Source organism: Erpetoichthys calabaricus, chromosome 4 (genome assembly GCF_900747795.2).
Source record: "Erpetoichthys calabaricus chromosome 4, fErpCal1.3, whole genome shotgun sequence".
In the NCBI taxonomy this organism is placed as follows: Eukaryota; Metazoa; Chordata; class Cladistia; order Polypteriformes; family Polypteridae; genus Erpetoichthys; species Erpetoichthys calabaricus.
In genome coordinates, this window is record NC_041397.2 from 53,588,232 (window position 1) to 53,611,287 (window position 23,056).

General features: G+C 37.4%; 1 protein-coding gene across 6 annotated transcripts in view; it reads left to right on the forward strand.

The window, feature by feature from the left end:
- The window catches only part of map3k15 (mitogen-activated protein kinase kinase kinase 15), a 219,346-nt gene that overhangs the window by 133,904 nt on the left and 62,386 nt on the right, over nt 1-23,056 (forward strand). For all 6 annotated transcript variants that reach the window (XM_051926897.1, XM_051926899.1, XM_051926900.1 and 3 more), the window contains 5 exons: nt 8,764-8,859; nt 16,217-16,304; nt 16,387-16,520; nt 18,700-18,827; nt 19,752-19,882. In XM_051926897.1, the coding sequence (XP_051782857.1) occupies nt 8,764-8,859; nt 16,217-16,304; nt 16,387-16,520; nt 18,700-18,827; nt 19,752-19,882 (577 nt within the window). The remainder of the gene's footprint in view (nt 1-8,763; nt 8,860-16,216; nt 16,305-16,386; nt 16,521-18,699; nt 18,828-19,751; nt 19,883-23,056) is intronic.

The window sequence follows — 23,056 nt, forward strand, 5'->3', positions numbered from 1 at the left end:
AGGGCTTTTAAAGGCTGTGATCAGCATGAGCTCAAGCGCATGCAGAAGGAACTCCGAGTCCAGCTCAGGGCGGTGAAGGAGCAGTACAGAAGAAAGCTGGAGCAGAAGTTGCAGAATAACCGCATGAAGGAAGTGTGGGATGGGATGAAGATCATCACTGGCTGCAGCTCGAAGCGGGGTGCCACCATCGAGAGAGACGTAAAGAGAGCAAACCAAATGAACAACTTCTTTAACAGGTTTGACCACCCTAACCCACTCTCACTCTCACCTCGGAGTACTGCACCCTCCACACATCCTTCTGCTGATACCAGCATAGGAGAGACATCCCCACCCACAATTACAACAGCGCAGGTGAGCAGAGAACTGAGGAGACTTCGTGCCAGCAAAGCAGCGGGTCCAGATGGAGTATCGCCACGACTGCTGAAGGTCTGTGCATCGGAGCTGGGGGGTCCTCTACAGCGCATCTTCAACCTGAGCCTGGAACAGGGGAGAGTCCCGAGGCTTTGGAAAACATCTTGCATCACCCCAGTCCCAAAGGTATCACGTCCTAGTGAGCTGAATGACTTCCGGCCTGTTACTCTGACATCACATGTGATGAAGACCATGGAGAGGCTGCTGCTTTACCACCTGAGGCCACAGGTTCAACACGCCCTCGACCCTCTGCAGTTTGCATATCAGGAGAAGGTGGGAGCGGAGGATGCCATCATCTATGTGCTACACCGATTCCTCTCCCACTTGGACAGGGGCAGTGGTGCTGTAAGAATTATGTTTCTAGACTTCTCTAGCGCCTTCAACACAATCCAACCTCTGCTCCTTAGGGACAAGCTGACAGAGATGGGAGTAGATTCATACCTGGTGGCATGGATCGTGGACTATCTTACAAACAGACCTCAGTATGTGCGTCTCGGGAATTTCACGTCTGACATTGTGGTCAGCAACACAGGAGCGCCACAAGGGACTGTAGTTTCTCCGGTCCTGTTCAGCCTATATACATCAGACTTCCAATACAACTCGGAGTCCTGCCACATTCAAAAGTTCGCTGACGACACCGCTATCGTGGGCTGCATCAGGAGTGGGCAGGAGGAGAAGTATAGGGACCTAATCAATGACTTTCTTAAATGGTGCGACTCAAACCACCTACACCTGAACACCGGAAAAACCAAGGAGCTGGTGGTGGATTTTAGGAGGCCCAGGCCCCTCCTAGACCCCGAGATCATCAGAGGTGACTGTGTGCAGATGGTGCAGACCTATAAATACCTGGGAGTGCAGCTGGATGATAAATTAGACTGGATGATAAATTAGACTGGCCAATACTGATGCTCTGTGTAAGAAAGGACAGAGCCGACTATACTTCCTTAGAAGGCTGGCGTCCTTCAACATCTGCAATAAGATGCTGCAGATGTTCTATCAGACAGTTGTGGCGAGCGCCCTCTTCTACGCGGTGGTGTGCTGGGGAGGCAGCATTAAGAAGAAGGACGCCTCACACCTGGACAAACTGGTGAGGAAGGCAGGCTCTATTGTTGGCATGGAGCTGGACAGTTTGATATCTGTGGCAGAGCGACGGGCGCTCAGCAGGCTCCTATCAATTATGGAGAATCCACTGCATCCACTAAACAGTGTCATCTCCAGACAGAGGAGCAGCTTCAGCGACAGACTGCTGTCACTGTCCTGCTCCACTGACAGACTGAGAAGATCGTTCCTCCCCCAAACTATGCGACTCTTCAATTCCACCCGTTATACAAACATAACATTATACAAAGTTATTGTCTGTTTTTACCTGCATTGTTATCAATCTTTAATATTGTTTTTTTTTGTATCAGTATGCTGCTGCTGGATTATGTGAATTTCCTGTTGGGATTAATAAAGTATCTATCTATCTATCTATCTATCTATCTATCTATCTATCTATCTATCTGTCTGTCTGTCTGTCTGTCTGTCTGTCTGTCTGTCTGTCTGTCTGTCTGTCTATCTGTCTATCTATCTATCTATCTATCTATCTATCTATCTATCTATCTATCTATCTATCTATCTATCTATCTATCTATCTATCTATCTATCTATCTATCTATCTATCTATCTATTGAAACAATTGGCATGTACCGCTGACAAGAAAGCCATGGCAAAATGCTTGGTGACAGACTAGCTGCACTGGAAGATGCATACAGAAGGAATATCAGAATTGAAGGTCTCCCTGAAAACCGCGAAAGTCCAAACTCTGTGAAATTCATAGCTGAACTATTCTCTCAACTAATTCAAGAGGACTTGATGAGATATCAGCAGCTTACCGAATACCGTATCGAATGCCTCAAAACCTAGAAGCCTTATTGTACATTTCAACAAATTTTTATCTAAATTAAATTTGAATTAAATTTATTTTAAATTAAAATTGAATGAAAGTGTGCTTTTTCCAGTGAACTCTCTAGCACACAACATTAGGTTGGACACATTTCCTTTTATCATTGCAGATCTGTTTAAATAGTTAGGGGTACAAATCATAAGTAAACATAAAGCTCTTTTTCAACAAAATTTTGCTCTCTGCAAGTAGAAACCTAAACAAGACATGCATAGATGTTCTACCCGCCATCTCACTGTATCAAGGAGAATTAACACTGTCAAGATGAAAATTCTTCCCAAGCCTCTTTTTCTATTTCAAAGCCACCCCCATATACATTAACAAATCATTTTTTCAGAAATTAGATTCATTCATAGTCCAATTTATTTGGAATTCAAAACATCCAAATAAAACATGGCAAAGGGTGACCCTACAACAACCTAAATCAGAAGGCGGCATAGCTCCACCTAACTTTCACTTTTTTTACTGGGCAGAAAATATACAAAGTATAAAAACCTGGACATTGACACAACTAGATGAACACACACAGGCTTGGTCCACAATGGAAATAAAATCTATAGTACTTCTTAATATTCCTTGCTTTGTGCCCCAGTAAATACAAGGTATTGTCAATATACTAACAACACAATTGTCCTTCATTCACTCAGAATATGGACCCAATGTAGGAAGCACTTCAAGATACAGAAGCTTTTATCTGTGGCACCTCTACGTGATAACCACCTTTTTCCACCCTCTCAAACGTTCACAGTTTTTAATATTTGGAAAATGTACAGGATTAAATCACTTACAGATTTGTACATAGATAATGTCTTTGCATCCTATGAATAATTAACACTCCAAATTTAGCTTCCCATCAATGCAATTTTCCCACTATTTCCAAATTAGAAACTTTGCTAAACAAAATCTATCCAATTTTCCTCACCTCCAACCTATTTCTATTCTGGAAGAAATATTGATCAATCTTGAGTACTCAGACAGCATTTCTATAATATATAAAACTATTTTAAAGCCCCAACCTTTCAAAGCTCGCAGAGTACAGTAGGAAAAACATCTCTTACTCAACATTTCAGAAAAAGAGTGGAAGGCAGCCATCCTCAGAATTCACTCGAGCTCCATATGAATAAAGCATACAATTATTCAACTTAAAATCTTTTATTGAGCACATCTGTTTCGTTTAAAATTGTCTAAAATATTTCCAGGGCAAGATCCAAGCAGCAAATGTAGCAATCAAGCTCCAGCCTCATTGGGCCATATGTTTTGGCCGTGCACCAAATTAACATCATTCTGGACCAAAATCTTTAAATGCTTATCAGACAGCCTTGGTGCCAAAATCACTCCTAATTCATTAACAGCTGTGTTTGGGGTACTCCCAGATGGTCTTAAAATGGAGAAGGACAAACAAGCTGTAATTGTCTTTATTTCAGTATTAGCACGTAGACATATCTTGCTCAAATGGGACAATCCTAGCCCACTTCTTTTAAGTCAGTGGGTAACTAATGTTATATACTATATGGAATTGGATAAAAACAGATTCTCACTTAGAGGATCTTTTCAAATGTTTTTTTTTAAACTTGACAGGATCTAGTCAATAACATTTTAGAATAAGCTTTTATATTAGGGAAAAGAATTCTCTTCCCTCTTGTCTACTCTTAAAGTTTTACTCTGGCAGTTGGCCTTCCTCTGTTTCTCTTGGGAGGGGTTTGAATTAAATTTAGTATTGTTAAGTCTGATTTGTTTGTATAGACTGATACTTACTTTTAATAAATTCAATTTAAAAAAAAAAAAGTAGAACACGGTACTCGACAAGAATGTCCCCTGTCACCATTGCTTTTTGCAATTTCCATTGAGCCATTGGCCGTTTACTTTCAAAATTCATTAAAGGGGATTTTCCGAATAGGGGTTAATCAGAAAATATCATTATATGCAGATGATATGGTACTGTATATATCAGATCCACAAAATTCCGTGCCAACCATCCTAAAAGAACTAGCAGATATTCCAAAAATATCTGGACTCAAAATTAATTTGAATAAAAGTGTGCTTTTTCCATTGAACTCTCTAGAACACAATACTAGACTGAACACCTTCCTATTTATCTTAGCAGATCAGTTTAAATATCTAGGATAAATATCAGGACTAAATATAAAGCTCTTTTTCAACAAAATTTTTCTGTCTGCGTGGAAAAAATTAAACAATTAAACACCCTCCATATCACATTAGCAGGTAGAATCAGCACTTTTAAGATGAACATCCTTCCCAAAGAAAAGTGAATTCTAAGGAGTCTCTTATTGCGCTGTTTGTTTTGCTTGTAACATTTAGGATCATAATCTATATATAATAACATTAAATTGAAGCTTTCTTATATACCTCCTGCTAAAATCTGTTTTCACCTCTGCATTACTGAAAAAATGTGCTTTGATAAAATAAGAATGTATTGATTCTAAGGATGTAGAATTAATTAGATTAGCTACGAGATACATTATTTTTAAAAAGGCTTGTTTGACTACCTGTCATAATGAGACCTACTGCCTAATATATACAAACCCCATTTCCAAAAAAGTTGTGACACTTTCTAAAAATGCAATAAAAGCTAAAATATGTAATTTGGCAATTCACTTGAACCTTTACTTAACATGCAAAAGGACAAAGAAAAAAAAATTCAGTGTTTTCACTGACAAACTTAATTCTATTTGTTAAATATAATCAAATTTAGAAATTGATGCCTGCAACACACTCCAAAAAAGTTGGGACAGAGGCAAAGTAAGACTGTAAAGGTTCTACAAGTAACATTCTGTAAGGTTCCTCAATTAGTTGGTTAATTGGTAACTGATGTGAGTGTCAAGATTGGGTATAAAAGGAGTATCCACCAAAAGCTCAGTCTTTGCAAGCAAAGATGGGTCATGGCTTACCATTTTGTTATTAACATCCTGAGAGAATTATCTGTCAATTTAAAAACAATGGTTCTCAACACATGATAGCAAAGAATTTAGGTCCGTCATCATCTACAGTTAATAATAATGTGAAAAGATTCAGGGAGTCTGGAGAAATCTCTGTGCATAACGGCCAGGGGTGGAAACTACTGCTGAATGTGCTTGGCCTTCGAGTCCTTAGGCGGTATTGCATTAGAAACCATCATCCTACCATGACAGGCATAGCCACATGGGCTCGGCAGTACTTTGAGAAATAATTGTCACTTAACACATTCCGCCACTGCATCAAGAAATGCTCCCTGAAACTGTATTATGCAAAGAGAAAGCCATACATCAGTTTTGCACAGAAATGTCTGTGAGTTCTCTGGGCTCAAGCTCATCTGAGATGGACTAAAAGACAATGGAAACGTGTTCTGTGGTCAGATGAGTCCATGTTTCAGCTTGTTTTCGGGAAAAAAGCACATTGGATTATATGCGCCAAAGATGAAAAAGACCATGCAGACTGTTATCAACGAAAAGTGCAAAAAACAGAATTTGTGATGGTATGGGGAGGCATCAGTGCCCATGGCATGGGGGATCTGTATATATGTGAAGGCACTATTGATGTAGAGGCATCCATTGGAATTTTAGAGAGACATTTGCTGCCATCAAGACATTTTTTCCTAGGAACTCCATGTATAGTTCAGCAGGACAATGTCAGGCCTCATTCTGTACAAATTACAAAACTATGGCTTCATAGACATAGAGTTTGTGTGCTTGACTGGTCTTCCTACAGTCCAGATCTGCCTCCTGTTGAAAATGCATGTAGCATCATGAGGAGGAGAATCAGACAAAGGTGACCACAAACTGTTGAGCAGGTCAAATCTTGTATACAGTAAGAATGGGCAAAATTTCCACTTGGAAAACTGCACCAATTAGTTTCTTCAGTTCCCAAACGACTAAGAAATATAATTAAAAGAAAAGTGGATGTGACCCAGAGGTAAACTTGCCTCTGTCCATACTTTTTTTGGAGTGTGTTGCAGGCATCAATTTCTAAATTTGTTTATGTTTAATAAATAGTTAAAGTGTGAAAACAATGATCATTTCTTTGTCATTTTGCCTGTTAAATAAAGGTTCAAGTTAATTACCAAATTATAGATTTTAGTTTTTAATGCATTTTTAGAAAGTGTCCCAATGTTTTTGGAAATACAATAGAGGAATATATATCTTGTCAGTGAATCATTTTGGGGAGAGAAAAGAAATGTTACTTTTTGGAAAATTGCCTTTTTGCTCAGCTGACAAGATCCAAATTGGGCATTGACTTCCATCCTGTGGAAGAATACCCTCTCGTGACAAAGGAATAGTTAATAACACAGGGCATTGCAGAGGTCATACAGTATATGTTAAAGATGAAGTTGAGGGAAGAGTGTGTCCTTTGTGTTTAACATTCTGATGCCCTGACCATTGTAAGCCAACCTGGCAGGGAGGTGCCAGTATTAAAATGGGTGAAGTAGGTGGTGTACACAATATGGTCCATCCATTAAGAGAATGCATAGGAATTATTACTTGGGTTGGCAGCAGCTTGTCAGCTACCTAACTCTTAAAATGTTGTCAGAGAGCCCACAATGTGGTAGGTTACCACTAGAGAGCCATCTGCTTTGGACATTTACATATACCCCTAATGTACCTATTCAGTGAGCACTAGTCTACCAGTAAGGTTATGGGAGACAGGCAGGAGGAGAGAGGCATTTCCTCTAAAGTTAGGTTGCAGCAGGGTACCCCTGTATGGAAAAGTAGAGGTCTTGTTGCAAGTTCTGGATGGCAGTGGCACTTTTGCAGCCACGTGTAGCTAGTTCTTTAAAAATAATATGGGGCTTTGATGTGCAGGGAGAACTTATACTGGCAGAACTTTGTGGGGGCATTCCTAACCCCAACAGTGGGTTTTGGAATTTCCTCAAAAATAACTTTAAACAGGAGCATAAAGCTACTTCTTACCCAGAGGAACCAGGAGGTGTGGTGGGCAAAGTCCTAATCCGGCAGAGAGGGTGAGTGCCCATCATTTAGAGAGAGTAGGAGATTGTGAGGGTAAGTGGAGTTATTGTTTTTATGCTTAGCCACCGATTAGCCAATGAGCTTGGTAAACTGTGTTTAAACCCCTTTAGTAAGACTTTCAATTACCTTGATAATTTAAAAAAAATAACTTGAAGAGATATTGGGCCAACTTGGTTAAAAACTGGACAAACCAAAGTACCCAATTTTGCTCCTCTCATACTATTTATTTCTTGCACTTTCAGTAGCACCAGAAGAAATGAGAGAAACTTATTCCGTGCTTCCACTGTATGTCACTGACTATAGCGCATGGTGGCACAACATGCTTCTCCCAGTCATGCTGGATGCCTTTCTGCCTGTTTATTTTCATTCTTTGTACTCTCCCACTTTTTCCATTCATTGTGCTAATTTTTAGCATGGCCAACTAATTTTGATGAAGTACTTTGTTTTTGGAAAATTGTTCAGGTATTTTTATACTAATTTTAAGATTTGTTCTTTAAATTGGAAGATGTTTTTGTCAGCTGTTCCAGCTGTTATGTTGTTTTACCATGTGAGATATAGATTATATTAAAAGTGATTATGTGACATGTGCTGGAGCTGGTATTTTTATTCTCAACAAAAGAAACATTCACTTAAAGTGTGAATATGTTAAACTTATTTTCGTCTTTAATGTTTATGGAGTTTTTGATTATGTAAATTGTTAGGCCTGCAAATGGGCATCCTTTTTCTGAATCCCCTTTCACTGTGACAGTAAAGAGATATCAGTTGACTTTGTACAGTTCAGCTTAGGATGTGGATACTGTTACTCTGTCTCTCATTCTATAGCACCAGAATATATAAGAGAAGCACTCATTCCATGGTTTCACTGTATATCACTGTGTATGTGCATCTTCTAATGTGTAAATCCCAAATGAATATTTATGATTTTTGTGAAACAGTGCTCTCAAAAAATTGATCTGTGTATCAGTATGTTTGCCTCTGCTGTAGACTTGTCCACAGAGCCTTAGTTGCTCTCCAAATAAGACTACACAGGCAAAGTATATTTATAGTTATTAAGGCGTCTTTTTGTTTGAATCAATCAATATATGTACACACTGTACAAATTAATAAATATAGAGAAATTCAGTACCACCATACATTAGCATCAATATATGGGTTTATCTATGGACATTTCACTATGTGTAGCTTTCCACTATACATGTCCCTTGTGTTATGTGACGTTTTACTGTACTTATAATGCAGTTCAATCTATAGCTTAGTGATTTTGTTTTAATTTAAATGCATTTGTAATTAGTGATACTGTATGCCAAAACATGCTTCAGTCGGTTTATATTTATTTCTGTTTATCTTATTCTCAGGTATGTGTTAAATAATATGTGTCATTTAATTTAGACAGTTAAATAGTTCTGTTTTTTAGAAACTTTAAACTCTCTTATTTTCTCTTATGTCCAGTATATCAAAGTTTGATGAACGGTGCTGTTTCCTTTATGTTCATGACAATTCAGATGACTTCCAGATCTACTTTTCTACAGAAGATCAGTGCGCCAGGTGAGCATTTTTATGGTTTCTGTAGTCACAACAGCAGCAGATAACACGACTACACAAGATAACAAGATAACACAAGTCACACACTACAAGTTTTTCCAATGGTGATTCATTGTTGTATATGGCAGTTCTAAAAACTGCAGGTTGCAAAGGTTAAATTATTTGCTATAAAACTTCTCCACAACTACCCATCACATAGAAATAAGAGAACTGTATTTCCATACTTTCTGTTAAACTTTGGTTCCATTTTATAATGCTAAACCAGCAAATATACTCAAAATAAGACCCAACAATATAAAGATAATACAAGTGATAATAAAAAATCCAAAAATGCTTGCAAGTTAAATATTTAGGTGCATTTGTCTTGTCTTACAATATTAACACTTGTACAGGTTATATCCATCAAATACTGTGGCCATTTGTATCATTTAGGCATTAACAGGCTTCTTCTGAATGATGAGCTGCAAAGTGCAAAGTTAATTGAGACAGACAACAAGCACAGAATCTTTATACTGTTGTGACAGATTACTGTTTATAGACTACATCTCAATATTCAACACTATTGCACCTTCAAAGCTAATCATCAAGCTCCTAGACATGGGCCTTAGTGCCCTCTTCCAAAATTGGATTTTGGACTTCCTGACAGACCCCAGCTTCCTCCACCCTGATCTTCAGCACAAACACTCCACAGAGTATTGTGCTGATCCCTGTTATACTCCTGTCACCAAGTAGCAAATACAACTCCAAATCTATCATTACATTTTCTGATTACACCACTAGCTGCTGGCCTCTTAACCAGCAATGGTGCAAAAGCTTATTGAGGTTTGCTGTCTGCCACTGTATTAGCAGGACAGAAATCTCTGATCTTAGACTTCAGGAAACAGGAGGCAAATTACACTCCCATCTGTATCAGAAGACAAAAGCAGTATCCTTGAGTCGCATCACCGAAGACCCCAAGTGGGCACAATACTTCAACAATTCCTTTATTTCCTAGGATATATGAGGAAATCCAGGATGTCTCCATCTATACTTACAACCATCTTTAAGAGTACACTGGAATCCATTGTCAATGATTACATTAAATCAACGGTGCAACACCTGTTTAGCTTAGAACCACAAAGTACTACAAATGGTGATAAAGATAACCTATAGTACAGTATTTTGGTACACAGCATCTTTCTGTTCAGAACTTATACAAATTTACATTACCTCAAAAAGAGAGCCCAAAATATACCAATATACAAAATGTAAATGAAGCTTGAGCTGCATCAAAACTAAAAAATTGTAAAACAAAAAAAAATAAATAAAATGAGAAAAAAAATGAAATGTACAACATCACTCATTTTTTTGCCCTCCCACACCTCCCAAGTATTGACTTAATATAAAACTTTTATTATTGGCATCATAAACCAAATATTTTACTTGTTTAAACTGATTACTGTAGCCTGATGAATATATCAGAATTTCTTTTGTTTTATTCTGAGAATAGCATGTTAGTAGTCTCTTCGCTAGTATTGATCCATGTTGAATTATATTTGAATAAGCACATCTCTCAAATATGAAATATCTCATATCTGATCCAAGAGTCTAAAGTGCACTTGACATCTAACTCTACAACCCTGTACAAACACTAATTGTGTACGAGATACTGCCAAAGTACTGCATGTAAGAATATGCAGTCAATGCTTAAGATCTAAAAAAGCCAATAATTAAGCTGGAGATATATATGACAGAAGTGGCTGAAAGAGTGACAGATATGAGAGCCAGGTGGAATGATACCAAGCAGGAAAATGAAGAATAAAGTAAAACACTTAAGTAAGTGCTATAAACATTTTTTAGATAGACTAAAATAAATATGCTTGTTGCTCAACTTGACCCACATTAAAGAGTTAAAAATAGGTAAAACCACCAAGAATATTAACAATCTTTTTGAAAAGTGAATGTACATTTTGGAATAAATTACCAAATTTAAAAGACATAACACAAAGGAAGAACATTAGTGTTCTGGGAATTACAGAGGGTTTGAAATGTGAAAATCTCACAAAATATATATTTTCACTAAAATCTCAGTAATGTCACTAAAAGACCATAACATTAAAAGAGCATATAGTTTACCTGAAAAATGATCTCTGATAGCTGTCGTTACATTTTATAAACTTAAAGAAAAGGGGAATGTGTTATGCCATGATATGGAGAGAGAAAAGGGAGAGGCCCGGTTTGAACGGGCCTGATCACCCCTTTTACACAATGGGATCATATATGGTAGCTTCTAGTTTTTAGGAATTTGCCCAGTGTGCAGATAAATAGTTTGTTTTCAATAAATAAGTCCCCAAGGGTTTATATATTTACTTAATGACTTCCTTAAATCCTTGAGGATAATGTGGTCATGGTAATTAGTTACATTTCAGCCTATTTATTCCATGTAGCACTTCTTTCTCTTCAATTTCTAAGTTACTAAGTACCTCCTTAAGTGTCTGTTACTTTTAATAGATTATTGACATCTTCATGTGTATAAACTTCAATAAGCTGCAAGTTCAAAACAGTTGCTGTTTCACTGTCTGTAAATTCTAGCTGACCTTTACTCCTCCTAATGCTCTTCACCTTCCCCTTTGACCATTCTTTCACTGCTAATATATTAAAAGAATCTCTGGATGGATTTATCTTTTGCCTTTTCTGTAATATTTCTTTTCAACTGTCTTTTAACCTTCCTAATATCCTTTTTAATCAATGCCCTGTGGTGTAGCGGGTCCACAGCTCACGTCAAAAAGGCCACTTTTAAAATAAATAATCGCCGCACTCGCAGCTTAGCGAGGGGGTGTGGTGTGTGTGTGGCCAAGCAGTTCCCGGGGAATTCGTGATACAGGCGGTTCTCACTTAAGTGCACAGGTGAGGAGTCGTCCGCATCCGTAATTGTTCCCAGGAGCTGCTGATTGCCACAGCTGATCCACATCCTCGTGATGTATAGAAGCGCAAGGCGGCTAGTAGAGGAGGAAAAAAAAAAAGAAAAGAAAGACGGAGGTTGCAGGGAAGAAGGCGGCAGGAAGCATGGAGAGGATAGCCGGTGTGAGAGAGAGAGAGCAGGCTCGATGGAGCAAAGGCAGGCAGCTGGGAGGTGAGCCCCTATAGAAGAATGTTTGGCCAACACTCGGTGGGGCTGAAGAAAGCGGTCACTCCAGCTGAGTGATCACGGAGTGACCGGTATTGAAGACGACAGGCCGTCAAAAGGCAGCGGCAGTAGTGGAGGCTTTGGGCTGGTTTAGCCCCAGCGTGAGCGCCCTGGCAGCTGGGGAAAGAACCCAAGTCTTGGTCCAGATGGAGCCCAACGTAACCAGGGATCGGAAGGCTACTGGACCAATGTGGAAGGCAGCTGCACCTGCAGGTAGGGCGACTCCCCTGTTGCGAAGCCCAATGGGAGAAGCAGGGGATCCGCCAGGTAGAAAGAAGGCACTGTGCTTTGGATTTTAAGAGATTGCTTCCAGCCATTGTTTTAACCTCATTGTTTTTTTAAAGATTTTTTCTATTAGATTTTAACCTCCACTTTTCACCTGTTTTTATGGATTATTTATTTAATGACATATTTTGATACACTGCCATTTTATTTGGACACTTTGTTTTTGGTTGTTGTTGGTTTTAATAAAAGCACTTTGCACTTTTTGCACCATCCCCTTACTTCATTGTTTGTGCCTCACTGCCTAGCTCATCGGTGACATTACCGACGGTGTTGGGTTCAAGGGCTCCCAAAAGCAAGATGGGAGTGTGGACTCCTTATTTATCCACCTCAGATTTTTCTTCCTGACAGTAGGAAGTTTCAATAATCGATGCGGAATGTGATAAAAGCATGGATAAGTTTCTCAGTATTAGAAAAGGAGAGGAATGAGCAAACACATGATATGTTACGGAGGTGAAAGTAAGAAAGCTCCTTAATGTGGTTTATATGGGCAGAATAAGAAAGGGAGGAATAAAAAATGACACCCAATATTCGTTGCATCAGAAGAATATCTGATGAAATCGCTGTTAAGAGTGACTGAGAAGGAGCTCATTTTCTTAAGTTGCGCTTCAGTGCAATTTGCAGGAGTTCAGTTTTGTTGCAGTTTATTTGAAGAGTTCTGCTCCATCCAGGTTTTTATTTCACTGAGAAGTTGTGACCTGAGAAACCCTGATGAAGTTTCACTTTTAACATTGAAATAGAGTTGAGTATCATCTGCATAAAAATTATAACCCAGTCTATAGATACGAATGATATGGCCAAGGGGAAGCATATAGTTGCAGAGGGCCGAGGACAGAGCCCTGAGGAACTTCTTGTGTGACTGGCGCTGAGCTAGACCTGCGGTTGCCAAGACTAACAAACTTGTCTGTCAGTCAAATTGGACTTAAACCACTGTGGAATGGTACCAGAGATACCCAGCAATGTTCTTCATTCTGGATAGTACAATGTAATGTCTGACAGTGTCAAATGCTGCACTGAGGTCTAACAGAATTAATATGCTGGTCTGTCCAAAGTCTGCAGCAATAAGCAAGTCATTTATTACTCAAAGCAGGGCAGTTTCACAGTTGTGCTGCACTCAGAAACCAGACTGTAAGGATTCCAGCAAATTATTAGAAGTTAAGTAATTGGTAAGTTGGGAGGCTATGTTGTAACATGCTCCAGAACATTTGACAGAAAAGGTAAGTGAGAAATAGGGTGAAAATTGTTAAGATTGTCAGCATCAAGAATAGACTTTTTTAAAATTGGAGTTACAGAAGCAATGTTTAACACTAGAATCCCTAAAGCTTACGAAAAAAGTCGTAACGCCAGGCCACCTTAAATTCCTTCACACCTCTTCATCAGCGTCTTTGTTTTGCAAATGTGTCAATCAGCACAAGTAGCAAGCAGCCTGCTCACTCATCCCCCACCGACTCAAGTTTAGTTTTAAAAGTCCCTTAAGCCCTACTGTCTACAACACTACTTGGTAGTTTATTCCAAGAGTCTATAGGAAAACTTCCTAATGTTTGTGCGAAATTTACCCTTAACAAATTTCCAATTGTGTCCCCATGTTCTGATCCCTCATAATTTTAACAATAGAATCCCTGAAGCCTATGAAAATATTCGTAATGCCGGCCACTTTAAATTCCCTCGCCCCTCCTCATCAGCGTCTTTGTTTTGCAAATGTGTCAGTCAGCACAATCAGGAAGCAGCCTGCTATACCATCCCTCACCGAGGCAGCTGAAGTCAAGTCAGTTGCAAAGTTCTCCCAGATTAAGTCTGTTTATCTGGGTTTGAGGTGCCTTAAATTGTATTGGGTAAATAATATATTGTTATTTGGAATACTTACATTTCATGTGTGTTCTGTGTCTACAACGATCTGTGTAAATGTAGGATAGCAGGAAATGCGAGGCAAGAAATGTTGAACACATAACTAAAAACAGAAACATTTTTCATGGACTACTAATAACTGGCAAAAAGTCTAAATATCAAATAAACACATTCAAAAAAGGTGTAACAAACCAGTGCGCTTTTATTCAAGAATATAACCAAAGAAAAAGAAATTATTCAATTTACATGTTGCTGTCAATGACTAAAAACTGAAGCTCAAATATCAATTGGCAGAAAGTTGAAATGTCTGCTTGGCTGGTACAGAGGTAAGAGCTGTTGCCTTTTAGCAAAAGGTTATGGGTTTGAGCCCGGGCTTTCCCCTTTTTAGTGACCTGCTATTATTATTATTACTGTAATATAATAAAACCATTCATTTGATTTGAGTCTGTAACACCCATGGTAAATTTTTGCTACCTGTAAAAGATATTGCTGAAGTGATATAAGCAGACCCACAAACGCTGGTGAATCATGTCTTCTTGGTATCTTGTCACTTGAATTTTTGTTATTCAGTATTATTGTTGAAAATAAGCACACTTATCTTATTATACCTTTGCGAAAGTGTAGACCACCAGCATGAATGAATTCAACACACAGTACACACTCTGTCAGGAAAGCAAAACTCCAGTTCTAGGGGTACCATATAATGGTGGTTAAGAATCTAATTAAAACTAATTCTTTTTGGGTTATTTTCTAAATATTCATTCTTGTAGTATGAAATTGTAATTGTGTTTTAAATATTGATTTAGAGAAGACATTAATAATTGCAGCTGTAACATCTAAACCTGCTGTACTAATCTCAGATTTTTTTAAAGGATCATTACCTTTCAGATTCATGGAGATGTCTCTTCTCATATTCAAAACAACATTAACCTTTTCACTAGTACATCATAACTGTTAACAAATAACTCTTTTTTGTTGATAATATTTTTCTGCCTTTGCCTAAATCTATATATTTATGATGTCTGTTGTTTTCTTCAATCATGCTTCACTTTTTTGCGGTACTAACACAACTCATTGTTGGTGGTTAAACTCATTATACTAGCAGATGAAAACTTTATTGAATTAATTTTTAACATAATTTAAAAAGACCAGTGCATTCCCAGGGACGTCGGCAGGAGTACTTTAAGAAACACTCAAAGTATATGTGAGGAGACAGTTAATTCTGTAAGTCAGAATTTACACTTTTGAATACAAAACACAAAAGAAATCTTTTAAGTTATGTTAAGTTTTATTATCAGCAGGGAGAAAATGCTAATACAATTTCATCTCAAAAAGTTGAATAAAAAAGAAGTGAAGATTATAATTGAATAAATTATAAAAGCAGCTGCAAGCAAAGTTTATGAGGATAATGAAATAACATGTGGTAAAACCAGTGACTGAGAGGTATCTAGTGCTTCAGCCTTTAGTATCATGCCATGAGCTTTTTCACTATGTATGTGGTACAGTACAGGCCAGCACCATTTTATGCCACCAATATTTATGGATGTAAATGTTTGGTAAAATGGGATATACAGTAGATGTAAAAAAGTGCCCCATATTAGTAGGTGGCAGAAGGTGCTCCAATAAAGGTGATCCAATAAACTTTATTTTTACTTTTTCTTCAAATTGCAAAGAAAAGAGCACATGGGGGTTACCAAGTGTATCAGACCCTTTAATTGGGAGGTAGAGGTCAGGACTGTGTGCATTTAGAGCTGTTTCTTGACCAGTGCCCTGAAGACTATGTAAGGATGAGAGGCCAGAGTTTATTGAGAGAGAGTTTCTAAAAAGATGGAAAGTGAAAAGGGGGTGCTTGTTTTACTTTTGTTTATTTTTTACTTTCCGTAGTTTATTTGTCTTATGTATGTTAAAAACACATCTTTTTGTTTTGCTTTACCCTCTTGACATTCTAATTAAGAGAATGCTACAAGTGTGTCCTGTTCACAATACAGTCATTTATATTTTTAGAGGTGAATTTTTAGAATTTTGAAAACATGTAAGATTTAAACTTTTTGTACTTACACTCCTTAGATTTTGTTCCATGGTAAAGGAGGTGATTTCAGATGGATCTGGCAATGCTGTTGAACTGGAAGGTGAAGGGGATGGTGATACACTAGAGGTAGGAGGAATAGTAGGAGGAATTAATAGTATAAAATATGAAGATAGTAAAAAATGTGCATTGTTGTTTATTTATTTTTTAGTATGAATATGACTACAATGAAAATGGTGACCGAGTGGTTCTGGGGCGAGGTACGTATGGAGTGGTTTATGCTGGAAGAGACCTCAGTAATCAAGTCCGCATTGCCATTAAGGAGATACCAGAGCGAGACAGTAGGTAAATTGCAACTGTCAAAATGGATACTTTTTTTTATTAACTGGCAACTAAAATTGGCCCAATATATAAATAAGTGTAGATTTATGCTTGAGGTGTTCACAGCAAAGAACTGGTACCCTGTGTGGGGTAGGTAGATAGGCACCAGCTCTCCATGACCTAATCTGGATTGCTATTAAAATGTCCATCTTTTCAGATGAATACTGCATCGATCAATGCATATTTTTGGTTCATTTTATAGTAAATAAAACAATTTATATAAATAGTACATACACTATATGTTTCCTCTTTCACACTGAGGTGCCCATTGATGGGCCAACAAAGGTTAAAAAAAATCTTTAAAACACATTTTGCTGCATCATACAGATGTTCTAGGCCACCCACAGACATAAACAATACCTTGTTTGAAAGCCACGGGGGTCTACTACAAACTCATAGCGATCACATTGTTACAGTATGTACAAATGACTTTTAACCTGGCATGAAATCATACGTATGCCACGTTATGCACAGTTGCCAAATAAAATTAAAATCAGCCAAGTAATTATTCTAAACAAAGAATAGCCATGTATCATACATCAATCAGAAGGTCTCGAGCAGGAGATTTCAAATGATGTTGTCCACAGTCGGTTCAGCCAAACACCTGGCCCACATGGGACCAAAACAACCCAATTGTCCTTCATTCACTCAGAATATGGAACCAATGTAGGAAGCACTTCAAGTTTAAGAATATTTTATCTGTAGAACCTCTACATGATAACCATCCTTTTCCACCCTCTCAAACTTAACACAGTTTTTAATGTTTGGAACACGTATGGGATCAAATCATTTACAGATTTGTATACTGTATAAATGATGTCTTTGCATCCTATGAACAATTACACTCCAAATTTAGTTTCCCATCAACACAATTTTTCCACTATCTCCAAATCAGAAACTTTGCTAAACAAAATCTGCCCAATTTTCGTTACCTTCTATCTATTTCTATTTCAGAAGAGGTATTAATAAGTCTTGAAGACTCGGACAGCATTTCTATAATTTATAAAACCATGTTAAAGTCCCTTGCTTTTCAAGATCCCAGAGTACAGTGGGAAAAGGATCTCCTACTCAGTCATGTCAGAAAAGGACTGAAAGGCAGCCATGCATACAATTCATTCCAGCTCCATATGCGTAAAGCATTCAATTATTCAACTTAAAATTTTTGTCAGGCACATCTACATCTTGTTTAAAATTGTCTAAAATGTTTCCAGGGCAAGATCCAACCTGCAAACATTGCAGTCGAGCTCCAGCTTCACAAGAAAAAGGAAAAAATTTTCACTTAGAGGTTCTGTTCAAAACTTTTTTAAAACCTGGCAGGATCTAATCAATAACATCTTAGAATAAGCATTTATATTGGGGAGAAAGACTCCTTTCTCTCTGTACTGCTCTCAAAAGTTTTACTCTGGCTGTTAACCTTCCTCTTATTCTCATGGGTGGGGGTTGAATTGAATTTAGTTTTGTTAAGTTTGACTTGATTATATAGAATGTTACATGCTTTTAATAAATTAAATTAAATATTTAAAAAAATCATCAGATTCTGATGAATAAAACTAGCTCAAACTCGTTACATTGGGACGAAGCATTAGCTAGATATTGGTTGTTATAGAGCGGCTATGCTTGCCAGGTTGGCATTGGCGTTCTGGCACTTCCGGTCTGGTCCCTCTGGCTCTGTGAGTCTCGCCATCACAAGCTTTATACCATTGTATAGGTGAGACTGAGATGTTATCAACAATGTATAACATGCCCACGTTTGGGGAAAAAAAAGGAATGTGGTCGGGGAACAAAATAAACGTAAAAATTGTATACTTTTTTTTGTTGTGGGGGGAGTAGGAACGGGGGTCTGTTAACTCCTTGAGCACTCATTTTCTGCAGTATGTATGCATTACATCAGATTCTTTATTAAATTCTTTAACATTATTTTGTGTAAACCTATATACAGAACATTCAAAGTTTACAATTAAATAATACCTTTTGAACATTTTCTTCAGTACTTTTAAACTGTCATTAGATGACACAATAGCAAATGCTCCACAGCAGTCATCCATTTTCCTGAGTTATTGTAATATTTATGAGAGGGAAGGCATTTATTATTCTATTTTAATATGAGGAAATATGAATATAAAGAGACAGTATATTTTTTAAGGTACTCTCAGCCTCTGCACGAAGAGATTGCCCTTCACAAATATCTGAAACACCGCAATATCGTGCAGTACCTGGGTTCGGTGTCAGAAGATGGATACATTAAGATTTTTATGGAACAAGTTCCTGGAGGTATGTAAAACAGGCAATTAAATTTACACTACTGTATTGGGTACATGTTATAATGATTAGTAGAGTGTCTAAACACTTCTCAAAATATGTGTTTAATGTTATGCATAAACGTTTGGGCTTTATCTGACAAAGACAGTTTAGATTACTTACCAATGTCAAATTGCCACGTCCGATATCTTAATGTACATTATTATGTACATACATTATAATGGACTAACTTCCAACTCAAAATATACTGCTAACTTTTTCCATTTGTGGCTGGTAAAGTCTTAGATCCCTCAAGATTCTAAAAGGAGGAAGAGAAAAGGAAATGAATGATCAGGAAAATAACACTTGTATTACCTAATAAACGACAAAATGTTCAAAGCTTTTTTCAATGAATTATTATCATTATAATCATAATATGAGGAAGTCCACAAAATACAACAGACAAACTTTGCCTTATATCCAGTGCAGCTAAGAGAAATTTGATTTGGAATAAGTATGTTTGAAAATTGAAACTCTAACTAACATTATGATTTATGGGAAAGTGTTATTTGGGAAGGTGTTTACATTCTGTTTACAGCTGTCTGGAGCTTTTTTTGTTTTTTCTGTTCTCCCTGGCCATCGGACCTTACTCTTATTCTATGTTAATTAATGTTGTCTTATTTTAATTCTTACTTTGTCTTTTATTTTTCTTTTCTTCATTATGTAAAGCACTTAATTAATGTTGTCTTATTTTAATTCTTACTTTGTCTTTTATTTTTCTTCATTATGTAAAGTAATTTGAGCTACATTTTTTATGTGAAAATGTGCTTTATAAATAAATGTTGTTGTTGTTGTTGTTTAGGTCTAGGTAACCATTAGATATTTCACTTGTGTGTTATTTTTAAAATTGAATATTGTTTTAAATTTTCTCTGTGTCCCCTCTTTTAACCTAATTAGGAAGTCTTTCTGCATTGCTCAGATCAAAGTGGGGCCCGCTGAAGGAATCAACAATAATATTTTACACCAGACAAATCTTGGAGGGACTTCGGTATCTTCATGAAAATCAGATTGTACATCGAGATATTAAGGTGAATTTCTTTTTTACGCTGCAGGTGTTCAGAAATGCAAATGCTTACAAAATCCCAAATGGTTCTATTGACTCCAAAAAAATTTCATCATGAACTGTTTTTGGTTGCAAGGATTTAAACATTTCAAGAGCAGTAAAAGTTCTGCATTATTATTTTTCAGGTCCACTATAATGTTTTGGAATTTTGCCTTGTGCTAAATAATTCTAGACAGGTAGCAGGAAAATGAAGAAGCAAGACTAAAAATGTAAAGAAACGTTCCTATTGTAAACCTTGTTGTTCTTCAGTGTGGAATGGTAACTGCACTACATTGCTCAGTAAATTAGATTCTCCTTGTTAATACAGTGGAACCTCGAGATACGATCACCTCTGTATACGAGAAATTCAAAATACGAGGAAAGTATGAGCGAAAAATTCAGATCTAAATACGAGCATTGGCTCACATAACGAGCCAGGCTGTGGGTATAGCTCGCGGCTTAGCGAGGGGGCGTGGTAGCTGTAGCGAGCCGCAGGGCGATCTGCGGTGTCTGCATTTCTCACCTAATTGCACAGGTGGGAAACTGCCCACATCCATGATTTGTCCTGTGGCTGATGGGCTGGGCAGGGTTGCCACCCGTCCTTTAAAATACGGAATCGTCCAGTATTTGAGAATGAAATTGCGCGTCCCGTTTTGAATCAATACGTATGCGTCCCTTATTTTTTTGTATTAAAAGTGGTAACCCTAGCAGCTGCCATGTCTTCCCCGCATATATAGAGAAGCGCGAGCCGGTTAAGGGGGAGAAGAAGTAAAAGAAAAGAGAGGAGAGGAGATAGAACGGAGGTTGCAGGAGGAGGCAGGAATCCGCAGCAGTAGGAGGTCGGTGCGAGACAGCGAGCGAGTACAGGCTCGCGTGTAGCTGAACAGGCGAGCCAAACAGCTGAAGCAGGACGGTGTAGAGAAGGTCAGCTGCATTAAGTGTCTCGCCTGTTGCAGAGCCCGCATGGGAGAAGCAGGTGAGATGCTAACAGAGAAGAAGCACCGGGGATTGTCATCTGTTTTTTGAAGACTGCTTCCTGTTGACGTTTTAACCTCGTGTTAAAGGATTGTTATTCTTATGTACTTTAAACCTCCACTTCACAACTGTTTTAAGGATTAAAGATTTATTGAATGCTCTACTGCACTTTGGACACCTGTTTTGATTCTTTTAATAATCAGTTATATTATTTACCAGTGTTATTTATTAAAGGTAGACTACAGTATATATAATTTATCAGTGTTATTTGTTAGGAAAATTGATTTTTATGTTAATATATTTGGGATGCGGAACGGATTAACTGGATTTCCATTATTTTCAATGGGGACGTTTGTTCTAGATACGAGAAATTCGCTATACAAGCTCAGTGCTGGAACGAATTAAACTCGTATCTAGAGGTTCCACTGTATTGTGAAATATGAAGAGGCATTTGAAAATGTTTGCTTATAAACAAGTAGGCCTCTTATTCTATGTTTATATTAGAGCAGTTACTCTTAAAGTGTGAGCATTTTTCTAGTGTTTTAGAGTTAAGAAATAGTTAACATATAAACATACTGTAGATACATAAAATATTTTTGTACAACATAATATGTAAAGTAACTGACATGATGTAAACCGTAGCTGTTGAGCAGGCAAACAGGGATATCAATGTGTCATTATTGTCTTGCATTACTTTTCAGTCTTTTTCCAACACAATCTGCAGTAAGACTGAATGTTAAATACTTTATTGCTTCGTCCAAATATATTTTTTTGTGTAAATAAGCACCAGTTGCAGTTACGTAGCCAAATGAACGTAAGTAACGGCCAAAGAAACTAAAGATTAGCCATTTGCCAAGTGAAGTTTAAGTCTGTCATAGATTTCTAACATAATTTAGATTTCACTAGCTACGTTTCCTGTCAAAGTCTACGGAGGAATGTTAAATGAATAAATACATAGCCAAGTAAATAAATGTATTGTGAAATATGACAATAAATAATAACATAAAATGTGAGTATAAATAATTAAATATATCATGAAATATATTTATGAAGGTTTATGTCCACACTACCGAGGATTCACCAAGAATAAAACAGGACTCACAAGAGCCCACCCTCTCAACTTTGACAAGTGAAGTGACCGTTTTCATTTCAGGGCTTATTTCATATTGGCGTATGTGGAGGAATGTTTCAGACAAAATTAACCAAAAAAATATACAAATGAATAAAAGTACTGTGAAATGTGACAATTAGTGAACTTCATGGTGTTTACTTTAACTCGGGTTCGGATGAATCACGGAAATGTTCACATGAATATCGCTGAACTCTGTGTAATGCATTGAAGTCAATGGGGAAGGACTAACTGAACTAGATTTGACTGAATTATAATACTGCAATCATCTTTAAAGAGTCCCTGAGTGCTAGGGAAACTTCTGCCAACTGTATTGAACTGATTATTATGATTAAAAAGGTGACCCGAGTTGTGCAGCAGTAATGCCAACCTGTTCACCACCATGCCTCCGTGAGATCAAAGAAGAAAGAACGCAGCCAGAGACATGCAAACATATACAGTATGTATAAATGCTGAAATCATAGTCAAAAGTAAGAAAAAGTACATAGATCTTTTAAAGACAGAAAATTCAAAGTGGTGTATGATTGAAGTCACTGGCTCGTTCTGTTTTTTGAAGTCACGCTGAATGCTGTCCAAACTGTCTGTGCTGATGCTTTGCACTTTTTCTCCTATAAAAAAGAGAGAAACATCTTGTAAATAGTAATACATCTTTCATTATTATTAACTAACATTATTATATGTATTATTATACAGTATATACAAGTGGATAATTATGCATACATACGTGGAAGTTGAAGATCGACCTGCACATTTGGCGAAAAGCAGAGATAACTTGTTATTTATGCCGTATATGTATCATAAAAATAAAGAGAACCTGCATTATTTACGTATCTGTTCTACCAGTAAGTAAGTCCCACAGAGTCTTTAATACAAAAGATCAACATTCTAAATTCGGGGGTGCAGTCCCATGATCCAATGTTTGCTGTTACAGCTCCAGGGAATGTTGTGCTGGCCTTGCAAAGCATTATAGGGTGCTCAGGAAAAAAGTTTTTTCCTAAACTGGCCAAATTATCAGTAAATAACTAGATGAGCAAGAGCAAATGCAAACACAGCATA